Below are 22,315 nucleotides of genomic sequence, written 5' to 3'. Positions count from 1 at the left end.
AACACATTCCCTCTACCCGTCGCCGTGAAATCTTTGTCCTTGCACTTTCTATCCCTCTCACCAGTCTTCTTTTTCTTCATATCCTTTTCACTCTCTACAAAGTATGTAATTTTTTGTTGCATTTACTGACCTGACCCCCACTAAAATATAAGTTCCACTAGGACAGAAATGTCTGATTCCTTGGTTTGCTGTTACATCCCTGTTAACCAGTTTCTGGCATTGTTCTCAATATTCACATATTTCTCCATATTGATTGATTAAATGATTTTTTCCATGTTCGCTTCTTTTTATGAAGTAGAATGCATTTTGGGGGTTCTCTCCACAACTGAGTATCTTACTCCAAATCAAATGTCCCTTCTTCTCTCCTTCCACAGAGATAACCAGTATTGTGAATTAATTGATGTTTATCATTTTGTGCATGTTTTTATATCTTAAGACATATTTATGCACATTCATTGACCAGTATGTAGAATTGTCTTCAGGTATTAGAGTTGTTTATTATATAAATGATAATAGAACCTTTTTGGTTTTACATTGAACTATATGCAGAACTGGGAGGACCAACTCAGATAAGTCAGCAAGCAGACGAGTAAGACAAGTCAGTAGAACCCCTTAAGGAAGACCTTCCATGTGCTTTGAATAAATGCAGAAACAAGCTATGTACCAGACAACAATTAAGCTTTAACATCAAAGAATGAACCTGTCTTGGTTTTCTCAATTAAAGTTTAAGAACTTAGATGCACTTAATGTGTCTGTGCCAGAAAATTGATCATTTCTTCGCAGTTTTCTCCAAGTATAGAGTCCTAATGGTCTAATCAAGAAATCTAACAAAGTTTAAGTGTCTTACTATTCTCAGTAAAACTTTTTCCTTCTTCTAGTTGAGACGGGAGAAGATCGACCTTGAAAATACTTTGGAACAAGAACAAGAAGCGCTAGTTAATCGTCTCTGGAAAAGGATGGATAAACTTGAAGCCGAAAAGCGGTTTGTTTAGTCTTGCTGTTTAGTATGGGGTGTATGTATGTGGCTAGGGTACCGTGCTGGTGTGACTGAAGAGTAACAATGGCACATTTAATTTTTTCATTGATGCATATCATTTTAATTTGCCAAACCAAAAAAAAAAAAAAATGTTGAAACCTTCTGAACTATTTTTCATGTTGGTCACCTCTTCATACTTCTTTCTTACAATCGCAGCAGAATTTTTCATTTGGCATCAGGCTATGAATAAATTAGTCTAGGTGCTATTGTTCACCTTTAAATTGTTCTGAGGGATGGTTGGAGTTTCAACTTTTTACCTTATTGAACTGGCTTTCCCAATTTTAAAAAGTGCTTAACGTATGTACCATTAATTATTACACATCTTTAGAGTGTACTTCATTAGGAAAGCTGAGATTTAAATAGGAAAATTGTTTTAAAACTTACGGAAAGAAGTTTTTGTACATTTTTAAGGTTAGGATTCTTTGTGTTAAATGTATGTACATGGATGCAAAATGTCATTTAACAGCAAACGTTTCTTGAATCCCTCGGTGCATGATACTGTCAGGCCTGTATTTTTAAGTATTGCATTCTTAATGGGGTGGAATTGCTGGAGCAGGGCTTGAAAACTGGCAGGGAGTTCTGTATGCGAGATCTGTGTATAGGTGTAGAAAGGGAGTTTCTTGAAAATGTTCATTAATCTAATTTGTTTGCCAACCAGAGTTCATCTCAAGATTTGCAAAATAGAGACATACCATAGGCTTTAAGAAAAGTGAAAATTAGAGGTATATCTATAGGGAAATATTCAAGCTGTACTTGAATAAAGCTATGTTTTGCATATCATAGTAGTACTAATAAGCTGAATTATGAAAAATTATTTAATATAATAAATGTAGGGACCATTACAACATTTCACATATCTAGTTTGCTCAACAAGAGCAGGCCTAATTCAATTTGCCCTAAGCAAACTCAAAGGTAAAAAGTTAAAAACAAAACCAAAACCCTCAGCCACCTGTAAAAGAGGACATGGAGATCTGTTGCTATTCAGTCTTCTTTTGCAAAATGCAATTGAGGTTTCATATATATCAATATCAGATTATTGCGTTGAGCAATATGAAATCAGCATTTCATAAATCAAAAGCTGTTGAATGTAAATAAGTATTTTATGTGATTCAAATTAACGATAATTGTTGGAGAGGTAACTCTGCCAGTTATTAGCCCAATAATTTTTGTGTTGTTTTGAACTTTTTATCTTTGCTGTAGCCAGAAGCAAAGGGTCTTCCATCCAATTTGCCATGCCCTCAGGATTGGTATTTCCGAAAGGAATTTTAGAAGCTGAGTCTCTGTGTTACACCAGCCTCCACAGAGATTCATAGTACAGAGTTCATAAGTTTCAAGAGGAAGCATTGAGACAGTGGAACTCCTTTAGCATCTCCATGCCCTCAACCAACATGTCAAACATTATGGCAGCAGATGATATTGTATGTCAGACATACTAATCAGAAGCAAATGTTAGAGATTTTTTTTTTTCAGTAATGCTTAATTACCAGTGACCATTAAAAAGAAAAAAAGGAGGATGGATCCTTCAGCTCTGCCCTTTGACTTGAATACTAGGTCAGGGTGCCGTGAAGTTCATGTGAAATGGGCAGAGGAGATAAGCAACCCCATGAATTCATTCTGCCCATTTACAGGAGTTTGCTATTAAAACAAACCCTCCAGCTAGTATATTGTTTTGCCTTTTAAAGGGAACTATTTTTCATTGTTGGAACTTTTCTTTTCAATCAAGAATCCTGCAGGAGAAATTAGACCAGCCGGTCTCAGCTCCCCCATCACCTAGAGACATCTCCATGGAGATTGACTCTCCAGAAAACATGATGCGTCACATCAGGTTTTTGAAGAATGAAGTAGAGAGGCTGAAGAAGCAACTGAGGGCCGCTCAGTTACAGCGTACGTAGCTGTGGTTTCACTGGTCTTTTCTGCGCAGAATTAATCCATTTACCAAATACAGGGTTTTACTGATAGCTACTCTTTAATTTGCATTAATCAAATTCATATTGTATTTCATTACCAATACATGTTTAATAAGTCTGTTGTCCTGGAATAAATTATTTCTAAAAAATACTGTAATTGGGTAGGGAAAGTAGTTTAGAATACAGAAAAGAATTTAAATAATTTTAGGAGGGCCCAGAACCATAGGTAATATTTTTAATCTTCTCCCCTGCATTCATCTCTAGGATTATGCTAACACAAATATTGCAGAAGACCTTTTGGGGCATTAAGGCAAAGAGTAGAGTCTTTATCTTCTTTACTGCTAAATTTTAGCTTCAGCTAATATTCGTTCATGGTACTTGAAGAATAAATGCTTTTGGAATTTATATTTACTATTTTGGAAAAGGTCAGAGTGTTGAGTTGGAAATCAAAGGAACTAGATTTCTGAATACTCGATTAGGGCATTGCTTGAGTCTCTCCTATTTCAGCTTTTAGGCTGCTCAAACTCTTTTGTTTGAATAGATAATATAGTGAAAGGTATGCAGGGGAAAAAAAAGTGTTCCTCTTACCTCAGTCCCCAGCCACCTAATTCTCACAGTTACACATTTTTCATATATTCTTCCAGATATAAGTATGTGTGTGTATAAACTTCTTTTATACAAATAGTACAGTGAACATACTCTTCTGCATTTTTCTATTTTCATTCATTATATCCTGCTATTTTTCCCTTGCTATTATATATAGAGCTGCCTTACTCCTTTTTTTAAAGGCTACTTTAGTATTTGATTATGTGATTATGCCATAATTTAGTTAACTAGTCCCATACCAGTGGACCCTTCTTGTTGTGATGCTGCAACCGTAATGAATGTCTATATATACATACATTTGGTAACTGTGTAAACACACCTTCAGGATAATTTTCAGGAATTGGATTTGCTGAATCAGTTGGAACATATACATTTAAAATCTCAATGATTTTATCTTTGTTTTCTTTTCTAAAATGCATTGTAAATTCTTGTCCGGTATTGCATCTGGGATGGTGTATCAGGATCATCCTTGGACCTTTAAAAATTTCCAGTGTGCTAGTTTCCTATTGCTACTGTGACAAATGACCACAAACTCAGTAGCTTAAAACAACACATATTATAGTTCCTCAGGTCTGAAGTCAAAATAGGTCTCTCTGGGTTAAAATCAAGGGGTCAGCAGGGCTGATTCCTTATAAAAGGCTCTGAAGGAGAATCTGCTTCCTTGCATTTGCCGACTTCTAGAGGATGCCTGCGTTCTTTGGCTCCTGGCCCCTTCCCTGCTTTGACATCACTCCAACCTCTGCTTTTGTTATCACATCTCCTTTTCACTCTCTCTGCCTCCCCGTTATAAGGACCCTGTGATTCCATTGGGCCCAGCCAGGTAATTGAGGATAAGTTCCCATCTCAAGGTCTTTAACTTAATCATATCTGCAAAGCCCCTTTTTACCATGTAAGGTAATAAATATATTCACAGGCTTCAGTGATTAGGATCTAGACATCTTTGGGAGTCCGTTATTTTGTCTAACTCCATATAGGTTTCTGGGCGTACTTAATGGATACAGTCTGGTTCTCTGTATTTTTTTTTTAATGTAGATAACTCTGATATGTACCCTGGATTGAGAACCACTACATATATTCCATGAAAACATATTGGTTGCTTTAGGGTGTTTTTTGAGTTTTGCCGCGTTGGGCAGACAAATATCTTTTAGTCAATCTTTCTGAACTCTTTCCAGTGCCATCAGTTTGCATTTTTCTTTCTCGTATATACTTGTGCCTTGTGCTTTCAACAAAATTTTTAGAAGAAATTGGGAAGAATTTTTCATTCCCACTGCTTCTTTCGACTGCACTAATGTGGTCTTTAAAAAGACTACAGATACCAGAGGCATCCATAAGTGGTGTTTTGATTTTTTTTTTTTTTTTTTCCTGGTGAGGACAGAGAAAACTGACCCAAAGAGCAGCAAGTGGCACTTGGTTTGGATGGGGTTTAGAGGATGTGTTAATGACTTTTCCTCATCCATATCCTCTAAGTCTACCTATATCTGAACTTGAAGCTCCCTCCCAGTATTTCTCAACTCTGGTTGAACGTTGGAATCTCCTGGGAAGTTTTTAATATACTACTGGAGAGGCTTCATTCTCAGGGATTCTGATTTAATTGGTTTGGGTGCGGTCTGGGCACTGGTATTTTCTAAACATAAACTTGAAAAAGAATGCAAAATGTCCAGGCCACCTTTGGATCATTTGGGAACCACCTCTCTGGAGTCTGACCGAAAGTCACCCTCAGTTGAGACTGTCTTTGACTAAATATTGCAAGATGCCTAAAGATGGGGAAACATAAGCTGTGACCCCTAAGCCCTAGGGAGCTCTAGGTGAGGGAAGGTAATGGAGTAAATAAATGAGAGTAAATCCAGTCTCTTGAAATCAAGTGTTTCATTGTGCCAGCAGAGGGCACCCAAGCAATGCCATGGTGTCAGTCATCTGGGTCTGGGTCTGTAACACCCAGAGGTGTTGGAACTGGTGCCTTCTCTAAGCCCTGGCTTCTCCATTAATTGCTGAACTGCCAGAATGTCTTCTAGCCACCTCCTGGTGACTGACTTTCTTGTCTATAGATTATTGTTTAAGGATCCCCTGCTGATTTCCCCAGATGCTAAAGGATTGCCATTTTCTTTGAAAGACAGCGTTTCCTCTTAACTGATTATCCTAGAAACCTCATGAATCCTCAGTTCTGCGAAGCTTTCCTGTTTATGAAAAAGAAAGGCAACTGGCTCTGACAGCTGCCCTTCTAGTTCTAGAAACAATAAGTACTGCAATGAGCCAATCTTTTGTTTCCCATAGAGCTAGTTAAAAATTCTGCATGCTTGCATATTTGGGATGAAGTAATTTAAATCGTTTTTATTAAAAGTATGATTTCTAAGTATATTCCCAGCATGCCTTCAATTAAAAAGATTTTTTGCATCCGGATTAAACAGCAAGGTTTCTGGTTATATTGAAAACAACGGAGGGATTTAAATGTTTAGTGCCCATAATAGTGTTTAATAATTTTGATATTTTTATTTGAATTTCTAAAATGGGACATTCAAGAGCTTTTGTATGTTCTGTAATGATGAAAATCATTGAATTTTTATCATTAAAAGTCATTATTTGCTAAAACGCCAGACCTTCGTGGAGTTGCTTAAAATTGAAACTACTTTGATGGACTTGGGAGTTGAAAAAGGGTCAGTTTGTGAGAGAGAAGTGGTCAATGCGGCATTCAGCTCCTTCTTAAATTTGGACTTGGCTAATAATATGGAGCAGTAACCTGTAGGATTCTCTCTTAGGTGTGATCATGGCTACTGAGAAATGTGTAGCTATTTTTCAGAAAGGAGAAGTAGATATTATCTTTTTTTGAGATTTTACTTTTCCCAAGTTCGTTGGCTAAGACAGGGAAAAAGAAGGAAGATGGGTAAACACTGAGTTTGTATCAAGGTTATTTTGGTTACTTAGTAACAACAGGTTCTGTCTGAGGCAAAATAGAAAAAGGGCAGGAATGTCATATTATATAATTTCTTGGAATGGTGCTGAAGTGTGCAAGAATCCTGCACAGAATAACTTCAGAACAGCAGGGCTCGTGACCCAGGGAATTCAGCAGAAGGAGATTCTAGAGCCCATGAAGATGTCAGTTCCACATTTCAGATTCCTAGGAAAGAGGAGCTGAGTCCACTCTGGCCTGGGAGGTCAGTGCGGTAATAGAGACCTCAGCATGGGGTGGGCTGCTGACGAAGGGATGTTCATCGTAAGTGTGATGCCATCCCAAGAGCCTGGCTGCATACAGGTCTTTACCTGCCTTGTAACTCAGGCTGTGCATGAGTCAACACATGCACACCAAAAATTAGCTTATTTGAAATATGACAGTTGTGTGCTATGTCAATTTCTATTATTTAAAGAATCATAACTTACTGAGTATGTTCTAGTATACTGGGTCCCAGTGTGCCTCTACCACAGTGTACTGTGGGTATGCAAACAATTGTGACAGCCTCCCATAGGAGACTCACCACACTGTGTCTTGAGTTGAGGGGCAACAGGATGGTGCTCAGAGGGTCCCCCATGGACCAAATCTATTTTCTGGACTGAGCCCCCTCCCCTCTTAGCTCTGGCAACGTAAAGAGCTCTGGTAATTGCTAAGTCCAGACGCAGCTGCAACGTCACTATTTCTTCCACATCAAGCATTTTAGAAAGCAAGTAAGTGGGAATGAAAATACCGAAAGTCCCAATGCCGTTTTTTATGATTTTTATAAATGTAGATTGTTGGTAAACATTGACACTTTAAGTCCAGATTTCATCTGTGTGTAGGAGAGTGAGAACTGTCTCGCAACAGTTCTTTGCCTATAGCACAGGAGCTGGACTGCCATCTTTAATATTTGGATATGATTGCGTGAAACATGGTTTCACCGAGAACTCTGCCTTTTCAGATTCAGAGAAAATGGCGCAGTACCTGGAGGAGGAACGTCACATGAGAGAGGAGAACCTGAGGCTTCAGAGGAAGCTGCAGAGGGAGATGGAGAGAAGAGAAGCCCTCTGTCGGCAGCTCTCCGAGAGTGAGTCCAGCTTGGAAATGGATGACGAAAGGTATGTACGTGTCTTATGAGCCTTGTTTAAAAAAACTAACCAAGTTCCAAGAGGTCTCTTATACCCTGTTAGATGTGGAAGGAGATGGCTTTAAACATTTATTTGTGATGATGAGTACCACTGCGTTGAAGTAGATGTTGAGAATGGGAAAAAAGAAGAGTGACTGTTTTGGTGTTATTTTTTTTGTGTTTTTGTGAGGTTTTTTGTGTGTGGGATTTTTTTGTGTTTTTTATTTGTTTGTTTGTGTGATTTTACAAAAAAGGGGGGAAAAGTATGTTTCCAAAGTTATTTGGTGGGGAGTGAAATGGAGGCAGGGTTATGTGTAAAGAGACAGAGCTCGCATTTGTGATGAATTCATCTAATCCTGTGTTATGTCTGTTTAAAGCGTGGAAGTATCCTAAGTCATAGATACGGGTAGGCAAGCAGTGGTACAGCCTGAGGAAACAAAAGCATACACAGGTTGAAAGAATCAGCAGGAGGCAGGTGGAGGTTGTTGAAAGCCAGAGGCCTTGCCTTAACACACTTAGTAACTTTTGAGCTTTTTTGCAGTTACTTTTGAAAAATAATCCAATGCATTTTACCTGCTAAAACCTCACATCAGACCCCCTGATTATCCCGCCAAGAAATGGGCTGAAATAAGAGTCATCCTTTGGTTAATTAGAGGAAGTGGTATCAGCGTTTCTCTCCCATACAGATTTTCTTCCCCTTCCTCTTTTCCTCCTGCTTCGCCTTTCTTCCCCCTCTTCTGTACTTGAGAGTAAGGTTATTCTTAAGATAAGCAACAAATTAAAAAAAGAAAACAAAAAACAAAAAACAGTTCAATCAGCAGAGAAACCCAACATTTGGGGAATTAGCCTTTCTGCGAACCCGATCATTTCAGCCAGGACATTCTCTGTCTGGGTCAGGGATGCCCTGGCCTTTCACGGTCAGTATCGCAGTGCGGAACGTGAGGCTGAGCTTCCTTGGGGCCCCTCCAACAGGACTGAGCAGCCAGTGTCTGAGACCAGGGTCTGCTCATGGGTGTGATGAGTTGTACAGGCTATCGATGCCAAAACACGTTGTTTGAGAACATGTGGGCAATATTAGCACATCAGCACTCTGTCTCCATTTCTATTATTGAACAGATCCAGTGGGTTAACAAGGCTTTTGATCAGTTTGCTGTGCATGATGGTATTATCATTTCAAGAAAAAAGTCAGATTTTCTATAACGAAGGTCTATATTTTTATAATTAAAAAAATTATAAGAACAGAGTAATGGGTAATGCTATTTAAAACATCTGTGTATCTGTTTCCTCATTTGAAGAGAAAAAAGATTCTTTCTCAAGTTTATATCATAAAACTATCATTCTTAACTCTGGATCTTGCTGATTTCTTTCTATGTCTCATTCTATCTGAAATCCTTGTCTTCTAAAAACCATTTGGCTGAAAACATCAGCTCAAATACTAAATAACTTATTAACTATTTTAACTGTCATAAGACACAGAGCAGACCATGGGTTAACCTACACAGTACCCTGTACCTGATTTTGAGTCAGACATGCAGTTTCAGAATTTCTTTCAGCCGTGGCGACAATACTAAAGCTATTTTGGGTTTCTGGATAAATACTTTCTTTCAGAACTGATGCTCCCTCCAGAAGGTTTGCTTTATCTTTTGTAGGCCGGATTATTCCAGGTAGAGTATAGCTGCCCAATAAAGACGTCTTCTCTCCTTACTGGGAATGATGATGTCACGTTTGGGAGAAAGAAAATAGTCGGACACTTGAGACGTCTACCAGTGTGTTTATTCCTTAAAGACCAAGAGGCGATCTGAGCTGCCTAGCTGGGTGTAGAATACAAGAAGTCTAGCCTGTTGCCCCCATGGTGGCTGCTCTAGAGTAGAGGAAAAAGTAGTGCTTGGGTTGAGGGACGCATGTCAGATTCAGGAGCCTGGTTTTCTTCGTGTTGAAGCACCAGTGTAGAAATGACAGTGTTAAAAGTTCCTCCCGTGAACTGATTGACTCTCAGGGCTGAGATTGTCCCTCGGATACAGATGCCTGCACATGTGGCAGTTTCTTCCTTTGGCCGTGAGACCTATGAAGGATAGCTTATCAGGAAGTCTCTCAAATAGAAATTTTTCCTCATCAGCAGTCTTTTAAGTGTCTTTTATTATGTCCTAACATGTGACTGTTTGTTGAGGAAGGCTTGCCTTGTGAGCTGTTGACATTTAGTTCACGGAAAGACGTATCTTTAATCTTTAATTTGATCCCATAAATCTCAGAGGGCTTGTATGGATTTGAGTCTTACATAACAATTTAAATGTAGCCATTACAGTGTAGCCCTGTCTGCCCTTCTTGGGACAGTGGAAGTAGAATTCTACATAGCTGTTGTGTGATGGAGAAAAGCCTGGTACTCTATTGTGTGGTGCGGCTCTGTCACCAGGCCTGCATCCTCAGCTCAGACATCGGATTCCCTAACCTGTACTGTACCTCAGGGGAGAGAGGCCTGCCAAGCAGTAGAGCAGTGAGAGTCCATTTTATATGTCTCCTAGCTTACAGCATCACCCTCTAAACATTCTGAGTTTGACCTCAAGATGTGAGGTCAAATATTTTCTCATAGGAGCTCTCTTTAAGAAATGCAGATGGTTCTGATCGTTCCCACCCCCTCTCCAACCCTTAGGTGTTTTAACGAGATGTCTGCACAAGGATTAAGACCTCGCACTGTGTCCAGCCCAATCCCTTATACTCCTTCTCCAAGCTCAAGCAGGCCTATATCACCCGGTGAGTACATGTTCTCAGCTACTACTGTGACTGATTTCTGGTGCATCCCTGAATGTGTTCCTTCTAGCATATAAAAATCTTGTAAACAGAGAGGATGGTCATGTGTTTTTGAGAAACATCAAAACAAATCTCTGTCAAGACCAAGTCTTATAATTTTTAAGCATAAATGTTATAATGCCAGCTGGTGTTTTTCTTCAAAAAATTTCTTTTAACCTGAAAGGAATTTACCTCCAAAAACCTTTTTAAAAAGATTGTCTTTGACTGTAATTTTAAGTGCCAATGGATGGACAGAAACCTTGAGTAGATTTCTAAGATACATCACAGCACATCTTTCATGGGTTCTTTTCATTATGTTCTACATACATTATCTCATTTTTATCCCCAGGATAATTAATGTAGGCATCATTTTTCCCCATGTTAAAATTGAGGAAGCAGTCATTCAGAGGTTCAGTAGTTACTGGTCACATGGCCAGAAAGTGGTAAGGGACAGGGACAGGGGTGTCTTGTTTCCAAATCCTTTTTTTTTTTTTAAAGCAAGAGCTACCTCCTGATATTTCCAGTGAATTGTGAGTGCGACTCAGCCCTCATAGCCAGGAACTGGCTTTGCTTCTGCTTCTGGCTTTACTCCTCAGAAGTCTTTCCTCAAAGGCATGCTTGTTTTCCTCTGACCCTGAAAACTCTCTCCCTGGGGTCTCTGGCTCCAGTACCAGCACAGTGTGGGGCTTTGAGGCCAAGAGGGCAAGCAAATGATCCAACAAGGAAGAAAGAGAAAGCAGGGGGGAGGGGGTTGGCTGGTGCAGTAAAGGGAGGAAAGAAAAGGTAGCAGGCCAGAGGATCGCGTCTTGTGACTGAAGTGACGAGACTGATTTTCTTGTGCTTGCTGGTAAACAGATTTTAAACAGAGTTGAGGAAATAAGTGGGGAGTTGGAGAAGTGGAAAAGTAGAGAAGGAGTTTCACAGCAGAAAGAAAGGAAGTGACTGCTTTAGTAGGGTGGCAGCGATAAAGGTTGTGGTTTTGGAAAGTAAAACAGCTTCATATTAGGTCGACATCTCATTTTATCTGTCATAATAATTAAAAGCCAGGGATGCACTTCAGATTGTTAAAGGGAAAATGCTGCAGAAATGCAGGTTGCCATAGATAAAATGTTAGGTAGAAATGGCTTGGTTTTGTGAGTTTAGGATTTGATTTAGCCCAGCTCTGTGCTGCTGTGATTTTTTTAAGTGGGGAAATCAAAAGAAAGTTCTGCACAGGCAGCATATGTCCCTTGTTAGCCTCTGACCAAACTTTCTCCTGTCCCCTTGGTTGACTTCCTTCCATCTGGGGTTGACCAGTCGTTGGAGTGGCTCACCAGTCCCTTCATCTGGGTTCAGGCGTATGATTCTCCTACTTTCCAAGCTCTGCTCTCTGTGCTGTTGGAAGGGATGTTGAGAGGTCAGGTTTCTCCACCTAGGACCAATGTGCTCTTTCTGGCATCCAGCAGGTAAAGAGGGACTGTTTGTAAGCCAAAAGGACTTTCTGTTGGATCAATGGCCTGATCATCACTCTTTGTTCTTGCTCAAAGGATGTTCCTGAATCTGTTTCTCCTATTTTCCTGTGGCATTTAAGTCTTTCCAAAAGCTTCTCTTCCTAGCTTCTCAGTTTTCCCCAAATAGCACTTGGGTTTCATTACCATGATAAAAGTCTTCTCTGCTTTTGATTTATTGATATAAAAGGAAAGCATGAGTTAGGAAGAAGTGAAATGGAGGGTAGCTTTTATAATTGATGATGATGCTCATTCATATTACGTATAATTTAACGTTCTGTTTGATTTACTTAAACATAAAGAAATCTGTAGAGGTGTGTGATTTCCAGTTCATTAAATGTAATGTTGTGGTCATTGAAAAAACAAAAAGCAAAGGTGAGACCTTTGTTGGGAATATTAATTTCTATTGTAACATATTCTGTAGGAAGATTTCATTCCACTCATAATTTTGACTTTCATTGCACCCTGTCTCTGGGGTGGGGCTTGCTTGTGTTGATAAGCTATTTGGTTTTCGCTTAAACTACAAATAAGTAACACCTAGATTTTTCTTTCTTTCAGCCAGCTTGAGTGAGAACATTTGAATTCTATTTTAAGTTCTATAATATTATCACAGTAGATTTTATCTTCTATTTGGCAGCAGAATTACTCCTAACCTAGTTCATTTCTGTCCTGTACATAGTATAACAGCAAAACCTGAATTTTCAAGGTTCTTTTCACTTTGTTTTTGTTGGAGGAACTTGTGGTTCTCAGTATTAAGAATATATCATCACTTCCTTAGTGGAATTATGTTGTTCTTATAGTTTTCATTTCCAATTTAAGCATTTTGGCTCTTATTCCTACCCTGCCATTTAACATTTTCACTATTATGTTGAACTATTTCGAATCCTGTGTCACAATTTGGTTGAAAAGTACATTTCCTAGGACTTATGAAAGATCCTCTTCTTGATTATATGTGGAGTTATATAAGGGGAGAGTGTTACATTCCAATAATTATTTTTCAGGTAGTCCATTATTTTATGCAGCCTAAGAAAGAGTCATTCCCAATTAGCATATTTTGATATGCCTGCATCAGGGATGGGGAATAATGAAGTTTAAAAAAAGAGTCTGTACCCCACTAGCAGCAAGCACACCCACCACCCAGATCATGGTTACTAATTCTGTTCTCCAATGAAAGGAACTAGGAGAAAGGATGTTTGCAGGGGTGGGGCAGAGAATATACAAGGTGAACCTGGAAAATTTGGTAATGCCAGATACTAAGGGTGTGCTTAAGAAAGAAAAAGACAAGGGTATGTCAAAGTGACACAAAGTAATCGAAAGAGCCTTCAAAGGCCAAAACTGGAACAATTCGAGCAATAAAATAAATAATGTAATATTAGATTATAACCCAAACATAAAACAAATATCCGTGAGTCTATGCTGATATTAATAAATGACTGAGTAAATAAATACGGAAGAAGAGACAAATCTCTCATATAGAAGAAGTTCAAATAATTTACAGATACTCGAGGAAGTGGAAATAACTCCCTACTTTTTAAGCATGGACTGTTTGTAGGGACTTCCTTCCACACAGTGTGGAAAGTGAGGAAAAAAGAGTAACTTTGCAATGGAGAAACTTGACACATACTGCCTCAGCCAGGTGATCAAGGTCAACATCGACAGTGGCTAGTCACATACCCTTGTAGTGGTATGTACCCTTGATGTGATGTGCTGAGAATGGCATTTGACCTCTGTGGTCTTTTTTCCCAAAACCCAGTCTAACCATGTATAAAACAGCAGACAAATCCCAGTCGAGGGGCAGTCTGTTAATAAAACATCTGATCAATACACCACATGAGAATCCTGTAGTATTTTTGCATTTTTTGTAAATCATAAACTATTTCAAAATAAAAGATTATATAATTTTTTAAAAAGCTAAAAAGAGGTTCAAATAACAGAGAGCTACTAGCTTACGGAGCTTTGAGATGGGCCTTGGAGGAGGTATTAATGAGCTGAAACTTATTGAGCCCTTATACTTGTTGCTAGGCACTCTGTGAGCACTTTGTGATATTAGTTTATTTCATCCTCACAACAACATTGTGAGGTCACTACGGTAATAATTGAGGGATCTAAAGCCCACAGTCACTCAGTGCCAAATGGCAGAACTGGAGTCTGAGGTAATAAGGCAATCAGCTGTGGAGTCTGGATTCCTTGCCTCTTCAAAAGCTGAGCGAGGTCCTGATTGACTATGGGAAAAGAAGTTAAGTCCTGTGGAGATGAGATCTCCTAGGCGAAGGGCACACTCTGAACTGAGATGCAGAGGTCAAAACCAAGAGTGCTGAGACAGCTGTGGTTTTTAACCCTGGCTGCCCTGGGGCCCTGATCCTCACAGATTCTGATCCATTTGATTTGGGGTCGGGTGAGGGCTTTGATAACCACTGACCTAGAACCAGGAGATAGTTTGGAGCCAAATTCAGAAGACCTTTATAATTCCCAGGGAAGAGATTTTTTTTAAAAAAATTTAGGTAGACAATAGGAAGTCTTTGAAGACTCTTGATTAGCAGTTTAACATTATAATAATTAACTTTGTAATATTAGAAAATAGCCTAGGTCTTATTTTTGTTATTATGAATTGAACCCTCTGAGCTTCTCTATCTAGGGATAAGGGTCCATTTTCATAGTCTTTCTCTTAAATTTGATCACTTTCATGGGAAACAGAATTAGGGTTATATTCCCCAAAGAAAACCTCATCTTCCCTCTCCCAGCTGAACAAAGTCCTTGTCATACAAAGAAACATCACAGTAAATGACGGCCTTGTACTTAACCCCTAGACCTCCATTTTGTAAATGTGAACCAAATATGCACTATCAGAAATGGAAATATGTCAAATGGAAAGCTACACTAATAGTCAAACCAAGGAATAAAAGAAACCCTTAATATTAGACGGGGAGGGCACAGACAAATTCTAGGACAGGACAACTAAGGATAGGCTTAGTGGCTACACATCCCATTCATGGAAACCCAAAGACAGTATGGAAAAGCACCCTTAACAGCTTCTAGTTTATGTAATTCAGAAAAAGGTAAGTAGAGTTCATTTTGCTTGGCATCAGACAGTTGATCTTAGATACAAAGTGATTAACAATAGGTCCTTCTATCCAAACTCCTCAAATTGCTCCTTTGTTTCCATTTTCATTCTATGGGACTTTGCTTTTTGCTAGATACCCACCCAGGTAGATGCTTGGAACTCAAAGATATAAAGATAGCTACACTTACTCAGGGATAAATAAGTGATGCCCCAACCTCTGGACCATGAGCACCTAACTCACAAAGGCCGGGGCTGCTTAAGCTGCACGTGGGAGTGATGACCAGTTTTGGAATGTTTGAAAAATATAGCTGTTTGGCCCTCAACCCAGATCTGTCTAATAATGAGGAGAGTCTGGGCATGTGTACTTCTAAAACACTTTGGAGATGATTCCCATGTCCTAGAAGAAGACTATGTAGAACATTATAGTGGGCTGGAGGTTGTTTCTTCTTCTAATATCGGTTTCTTTGGGGGCACATTAGCATATATAGAGCTTTGTTTTCTTCATTGGGATATCCTGAAGTTGCAAAGTTCTCAGTGCTGATTTTTGTTTGCCTAATGGCAGGTGTGCACGCACACGCACGCACACATGCGCACACACACACACACACTCTCACTGTTTTTGCATCATTGTTAATATACCTTTGACACATCCTATTTCTTGCAGCCAAGTTTTACCACTTTGCTCTGTTTTTTTCCACTTTGTTCTGTTTTTTTCCACTTTGTTCTTGATTCTTATTGTCTTCCAACTACCAACCTATATCTTAGTTGGACTCCTGGGCAGGGCGTAACTCCATTTTTTGGGATGAAAACACTTAACATGAGGTTACCTTTTTAACAAATTTTTAACTGTACGATACAGTGTTGTACAGCAGATCTCTAAAACTTATTCTTGTATAATTTAAACTTCTGCCCATAGAACAATTCCCTATGTCCTCCTACCCTCAGCCTTTGGCAACCACCATTGTACTCTCTGCTTCTGTGAGTTTGACTTAGATACCTCATATAAGTGGTATCGTGCACTACTTGTCTTGTCGTGACTGGCTTATAGTAGGATAATTACTTCATCCTTTTCCAACACTTACCTTTTTTTTTTTTTTTAATAATAGTCACTCTAACAGGTATAAGGTGGTATCTCATTGTGGTTTTGATTTGCATTTCCCTGATGATTAGTGATGCTGAACATCTTTTTATGTACCTGTTGGTCATTTGTATGTTGTCTTTGGAAATATGTCTATTCAAGTCCTTTGCCCATTTTTTAATCGAGTTAATTATTTGCTATTATTGAGTTGTAGAAGTTCCTTATATATTTTGGATACTAGCCCCATATCCAATATATGGTTTGTAAATATTTTCTCCCATTTCATAGGTTATCTTCTGTCGATGGTTTCTTTAAATGAGCAAAATCTTTTTAGTTTGATGTAGTCCCACTTGTCTCTTTTCGCTTTTGTGGCTATGCTTTTGATGTCATATTTGAAAAATCATTACCAAAACTAATTAATCATGAAACTTTCCCTCTGTTTTCTTCCAAGAGTTCTACAGTTTCAGGTGTTAACAATCAAGTCCTTAATCCATTTTGAGTTTTTTTGTGTACGGTGTAAGATAGCGGTCTAGCTTCATTCTTTCGCATATGGATATCCAGTTTTCCCAGCACCATTTGTTGAAGAGGCTACCCTTTCTCCATTGTGTATATCCTCAGCATCTTTGTTGGAGCTTGTATACATGGACTTCTTTCTGGGTTCCAGGGCTTGACTTTTATATTTCTTGTCATCCAGTAGGCCATTCAGTGAGCACACCATGCTTCTCACCTATTTTCATTTTTGTGGGTGACTGAAAACTCTGCAGTTTAATGTGTCCTAGATTGTTGAAGACACCAGATAATTTGAGTTTGAAACGATACTTACAAGGTGTTGTCATATTTTAGGTCTATCATATGCAAGTCACACAGTTGGTTTCACGCCACCAACTTCACTGACTAGAGCCGGAATGTCTTACTACAATTCCCCAGGTCTTCACGTGCAGCATATGGGAGCATCGCACGGTATCACAGTAAGTATCCATGCGGGAGGGGAGGGCAGCACTTTACTCCTGATGCTGGTAGCAGCTGGTCTTCCTTGGGAGACCAGGATCGATCCCCTTTCATGTTTACCTTTCTTTCTTCCTCCCTCCATCAGTTCATCTTAAAACTATAGAGGTTTCCTAACAGGATGATACCGATTTGTGTTGTTGAAACTAAAATCCTTTCCAGGAGGCAAAATTTCAACTTCACTTTCTGTGAAAAATTGCCCGTTGTGAAATGTAATTTGAACCCTAGCCAATGCCTTGATTGAACTCTGGCCAGCTCCTTGCCATAATGAATTAGTGTTGGTTGTCATCATGTCTAAAATATTTATTGTCTGCACCTTCACAGTTCACTGACTCTCAGTCCTCTTCCTGAAATTAGCCTTGTTCCTGGTTTTCTCAGAACCTTCAGTGCATCTGGTTCAGACTTCACTCAGGATTTTCTTTCTTTAGAACTGGTTATTTAGTTGACTAAAAGAGCAGTTGGAAATGTAGTTAATAGGGTTTTGAAAACAGGAGAGGATTTAGGAAAATAGGAGAGAATTCCCAATAAGGGAATCATTAAAAGAAGAACCCTGTTCTACAAAAGCATGTAAGATTTTTCTGAAGGTCTTTTGCTGGTTTGATGGGCTTTGTGTAAAAGCAGAAATGTTCTGGGTTTGCTTTACCTTTCAAGATATTGAAAACTTCTTTGAGTGATAGAAAGGTCTGGGGACATTCATCGGGCAGATAAGATTTAATTTTAGGACTGTCTTATTGAAGGGCCAAGTCCAGTCGTTTGGTCAGTGTAAGTTACATAGTAATTCTGCATAGCTTTTTAATAGGTATAGGTGTAAACTCTACCTCGTTTAAGTTTTCGTTACTAGTTCAGTAATGAAACTGCTGGCCAAGGGAATTGCTGGTTTCTTGTCTGTATTGATGAGCTTTTCACAGCCTCAGCTCCCAGGCAGGCTGTGTTAGAAATGAGCCACTTGTACATAGACTGACCTACTTACTTACTGTTCCTGTCCTCTCTGCAGAGGCCTTCACCACGGAGAAGCAACAGTCCTGACAAATTCAAACGGCCCACACCGCCCCCGTCTCCCAACACACAGACCCCAGTCCAGCCGCCGCCGCCTCCGCCTCCGCCGCCCATGCAGCCCGCGGTGCCCTCAGCAGCTGCCTCGCAGCCCGCCCCTTCGCAGCATTCGGTGCACCCCCCCTCCCAGCCTTAATGCATGTGCTTAGTCTGAATCTCACGTTGGGACTCGTACAGTGGAGCCGTCTACTCAACGCCAAAGGCTTCCTTCCTTCCCCGGCATATTTGGATCTGACTTATTTGCACTGAGGTTATCTAGGCTTCACTATTAATTGTGTTGTAAATGTTTGTCGGAAACGCAGCCAGTGTTGTGGGTTACAACACTAAACAGACGACTTTTTCCATCAGTGTTTTACTTGAATCTACATGTACGTCCATTCCCTGGCTGGGACAGTTGCTATTCAATATTGGTAATTCGGCAGCAGTGTGCAGTTTTTCGCTTGGCCCCAGAGCTTCATTTTTTTGGCTTTTAGGTTTGTAAAATAAAAAGGGATATCTTTTTTATATTTTTTTCCCATGAATTTGCAGAAAATTACTGAGCTGTTATTACCACCCCACCCTCATAATGGTGTTTACCAAACATACCAATAATTCAGCACTACAATTCAGACCTTTGAAAATCTAGCTTTCAGGGTAGAATGGAAAGTTAGATGGATCAGTGCCCAAGACAATATACTGTTTAATAGAGCTTTCTACAGATACACTTTTTATAAGGTTATTTTCAGTATATATCAAAATCCATGTCTCTTGTACAAAAGATAGCCTACAGTAATGGATCTCATGGCTGTACCTTTTCCACCTACATGGGATGGATAATTATTGTGTATTAAGGTGTGATTCTTTCTTTATCCTTAATGTTAATCTGCCGAAACTGGCCCTTTCTAACATGAGTCCATAAATGTTGACCTCCCCACCAGTGGTTGCGATGGCTGGTTAGAACATGCTATTTGATTTCTGCTGCAGAAGGCAATGTGACGATTATAACAAAAACAGCTATTTCCCCTTCCCATTCTTTGTGTTCCCCTAAAATAGAGTTTGAACAAATATTTTAAAGGTGCAAAATTATTAGAAAATACTATTTGAAATGAACGTTATAGGACTATCTTGGCATAATGGCCACAAAATACTTTATTGCTTGGCAGAAAAGAGAAGAGGTGTAGCACATTAGCATTGATGACTGCTTATTTCGCCCAGTATAAGCAAGTGCAGTGTGTACAAAGAAGTATATTCTGAATATATTATTTCCATTCATTTAGCACAAATAAATCATTTGGTTTCACTCTGAAGTGGAACACTGTGAGTCACTCATTTCTTAATACTCGCAACATCTTAATTTTGCTTTTCAGCAGTTACCGTTTTTGTACTTTGGTAGTAAAGTAATCTTACCACCTGTGTTTGCATATTTATATATACTGTGGACGAAAATAACTTACTAGAGAATGTATATTTTATGATGAGAATGTGTATCTGTTGGATATAATCAGAGAACTGAAAATTAATTTATCAGTAATTTCTAAGAGTCCATGTTTTGTGACAACCATCTCAAATAGCTAGCTCTTTATTGAACACACTCCTAAAAATAAGGAACCATGACATTGTAGATATTTAATATTGTACAGTATAGAAACCTCCATTTTTGCCTTCAAATGCATATTTAAGAGTTACAGAAAGGAAAAAAAAAAAAAGTCTTGTTGGATAATAGTGTTTGACTAGCATTTTAAGAACTTGAGAGTAAAAGCAACAATAGGATTTTTCACTTCTTTCTACTTCTACCCCCTAAACTGAGAACTCCAGTCCTCAATTGTTTGGAAGATAGCGTACGTTTGTGTAAATTTTATTTATAATGTGTGTGTAATATACATAATCAATAGTACAGTTCTCAAGTAGGGGGAGAAGTTTCACATATTATTGAAGCTTTAGATTTTTGATATGATCAGATGGGGTCAGACCAAACCCGGGGATTTCGCTGACGGCTCACTGCCCCTCTTGGAACATTGCTACTCCGAGGAATTCTGAGAGCAGGCAAACAAAATTTGCCTTCATGGTACAGTTCTCGGTTTTTCTTATAGGAGGATATGGTATATGTTTACAAGCATCTTTTACAAGGTTATAGATTTCTGTGCTGTTGGACAGTGTCTTGCACCAAAACAAGAAAGTCCATAATCTAATGATCTTCCCTCTGCTTCCTGTCAGTTTACCTCCCGAAAGCACAAAAGTCAGAACGTTGCCATATGGTGGATGAAAAAGCACTTGGAGTGAGCAAACAGTCCCTGATAAATGCCTTTTAGAGTCAAAGTTCTTGACGTCCAGACCTCCTGCCGAAATGTAGTGCTGAGTCTCCTAGACTAGTCATTTCGTTTAAAAATAAAACGGTTCCTTCAAACAGCACTTTTTCAAGATAAATCTAACTTCCTCTCCCTGCAGACATTCAGAATTGACAGAACAAACACTACTGTTTTGAATGTATGCTGTTTCTTATCCTTTTAAAGTGTTTTATGACCCTGTCTGGAGCTTGTCACACTTGGGCAGTACCTGCTAAGACAATTTCCTGGTGATTGTTTAGCCACCAGGGACCCATCAGATTCCGACCCTGAGCCCGGAGAGGCAGGAGTCCCCTCACCAGTGGGAAGCTGCCTTACCTTGGGCATTTCTCACGGGGCGCCGAACATGGTTACTGCCATTCCTGTTGACCACTCGCCCAGGGTAACCCTGGCCTGACTCCCAGAAAGCCTTTGTAAAACCAGTAGCCATCCCAAAGGCAGGCGGGAGCAATAGTAGCTTCAGTAGCTTCATTTTCCTGTCTTGTTGACAGAGACCCTTGGCTACCACTGTGCTGCTAATAGGATAAGTATTCTGTTGCCAGATTACCATGCCTTTTACATGAAACCAAATTAACCTAATACCTGACACCTCTCTGGGCTCTGAACTGCTTTCTTTCATTAAGCATGCTGGCATTCTAGACAATTCCAGAAATTTAGCAGGTGGTGGAAGCATTTAAGATTTCATTTACCTCTGTCCTTTGTTGATTGAAAGGAGTTTTAGATTTTGAGCTCCTGAGATACCACAACCATGGAATGAATGTGTGACCAGAATGTGGCTTTGACACCAAGTGCTGCAGTCCCTTAGTAATTGGCTTCTAACCGATTTGACCAGAAGTAATTGATAGTGTGAATTTTTATTAACTGTTTAATTATAGGAAAATAGAACATGTATCACACTTTAAGCAGATAAGCAGACAGGAGTTTTTCCTGCACGACGCCTTGCTTGTAGAAGATGCCTGATAAGACAAGAAAAAAGCGTAGTAACTTGTGCTTCGAGAGCTCAATATTTTCATCTTAATCAGTACAGAAGAAATATTTCTGTGTAACTCGATCTTCTGTCTAGAACTTGTCTTATAGGTAACCAACACTGAAAATTTTGTAGTGATGACTACCAAAGAAATACTGAGTGAAACAACCTTTAATTTCCAAATTATTCAAGAGCCGCCATTGACGCTGCTATATGAGTTCCATGCTCAAGAGCCACTGTAAGAGATTAAGGGGATTTTAAATGGTTTTTGTTTCTAGTTTTTTTTTTCTTTTTGTCTCTTAGTTGTTATTTTTTAACATACACAGCTGTTAGCATAACATTATGGGGAGCATTTTCCAGAATGCTCAGTAGTTGTGGCTAACTGCCAATCCCTGGTTGCCTCTCATTAGGCAATCATAGGAATCTTATGTTCATGAAAGCTGTGGGTGCTGTGTGTGTGCGTGTGTGCATTCATGCCTTAACTCGGGTTACTGCTCAACTTTAGTTCTTGACTTAGTCTGCACCGTCATCTAGATTGTATATCTCGATCTGAACTTCATCCTGGCAAAAACAAAGTTTCAGGCACAACAGTTTAAGAATGCATTCCTCCAGAAGATTATTTGATCAGGTTGACCCTGAGCCTTCTTTGGACTTTATTTGGAATTTAGCATGGAAAGCAAAAGTGAACTGTCAAGCAGAAAGACGTCAACAAGAGGAGAACCAAGTGCTAGCATGTCTTTTGCCTCTGCATACCCATGCACAGTGTATGTTGTTCATGATAGCTTGTCTACAACTTGACTAGATTGGAGTTCTGGTAATAGTGGCAATCTTGACATTCTTGGTCAGAGTTTAGAGAGATGTAAGACTTCCAATTAATGTCTTATTTACTTCTTTATGTTGATTAGTCTTTGATACATGTGCTGAATCAGAAACCTAAATAAAGATAATTTTTTAAAATGTA

At 39.2% G+C, this 22,315-nt stretch overlaps 1 protein-coding gene across 1 annotated transcript in view; it reads left to right on the top strand.

The window, feature by feature from the left end:
• LOC105293770 (coiled-coil domain-containing protein 6) overlaps positions 1-22,315 on the top strand; it is a 48,959-nt gene extending 26,644 nt beyond the window's left edge. The window contains exons 3-8 of the mRNA XM_023532020.1: positions 879-982; positions 2,760-2,920; positions 7,434-7,590; positions 10,246-10,346; positions 16,852-16,976; positions 18,008-22,315. Coding sequence (XP_023387788.1) covers positions 879-982; positions 2,760-2,920; positions 7,434-7,590; positions 10,246-10,346; positions 16,852-16,976; positions 18,008-18,202 — 843 coding nt within the window. The 3' untranslated portion in view covers positions 18,203-22,315. The remainder of the gene's footprint in view (positions 1-878; positions 983-2,759; positions 2,921-7,433; positions 7,591-10,245; positions 10,347-16,851; positions 16,977-18,007) is intronic.

The sequence above is a fragment of the Pteropus vampyrus genome, unplaced genomic scaffold, assembly GCF_000151845.1.
Source record: "Pteropus vampyrus isolate Shadow unplaced genomic scaffold, Pvam_2.0 Scaffold3, whole genome shotgun sequence".
NCBI classification, from domain to species: Eukaryota; Metazoa; Chordata; class Mammalia; order Chiroptera; family Pteropodidae; genus Pteropus; species Pteropus vampyrus.
The sequence above is the reverse complement of the archived record's forward strand: the minus strand, read 5'-3'. Positions and strand labels throughout refer to the sequence as shown.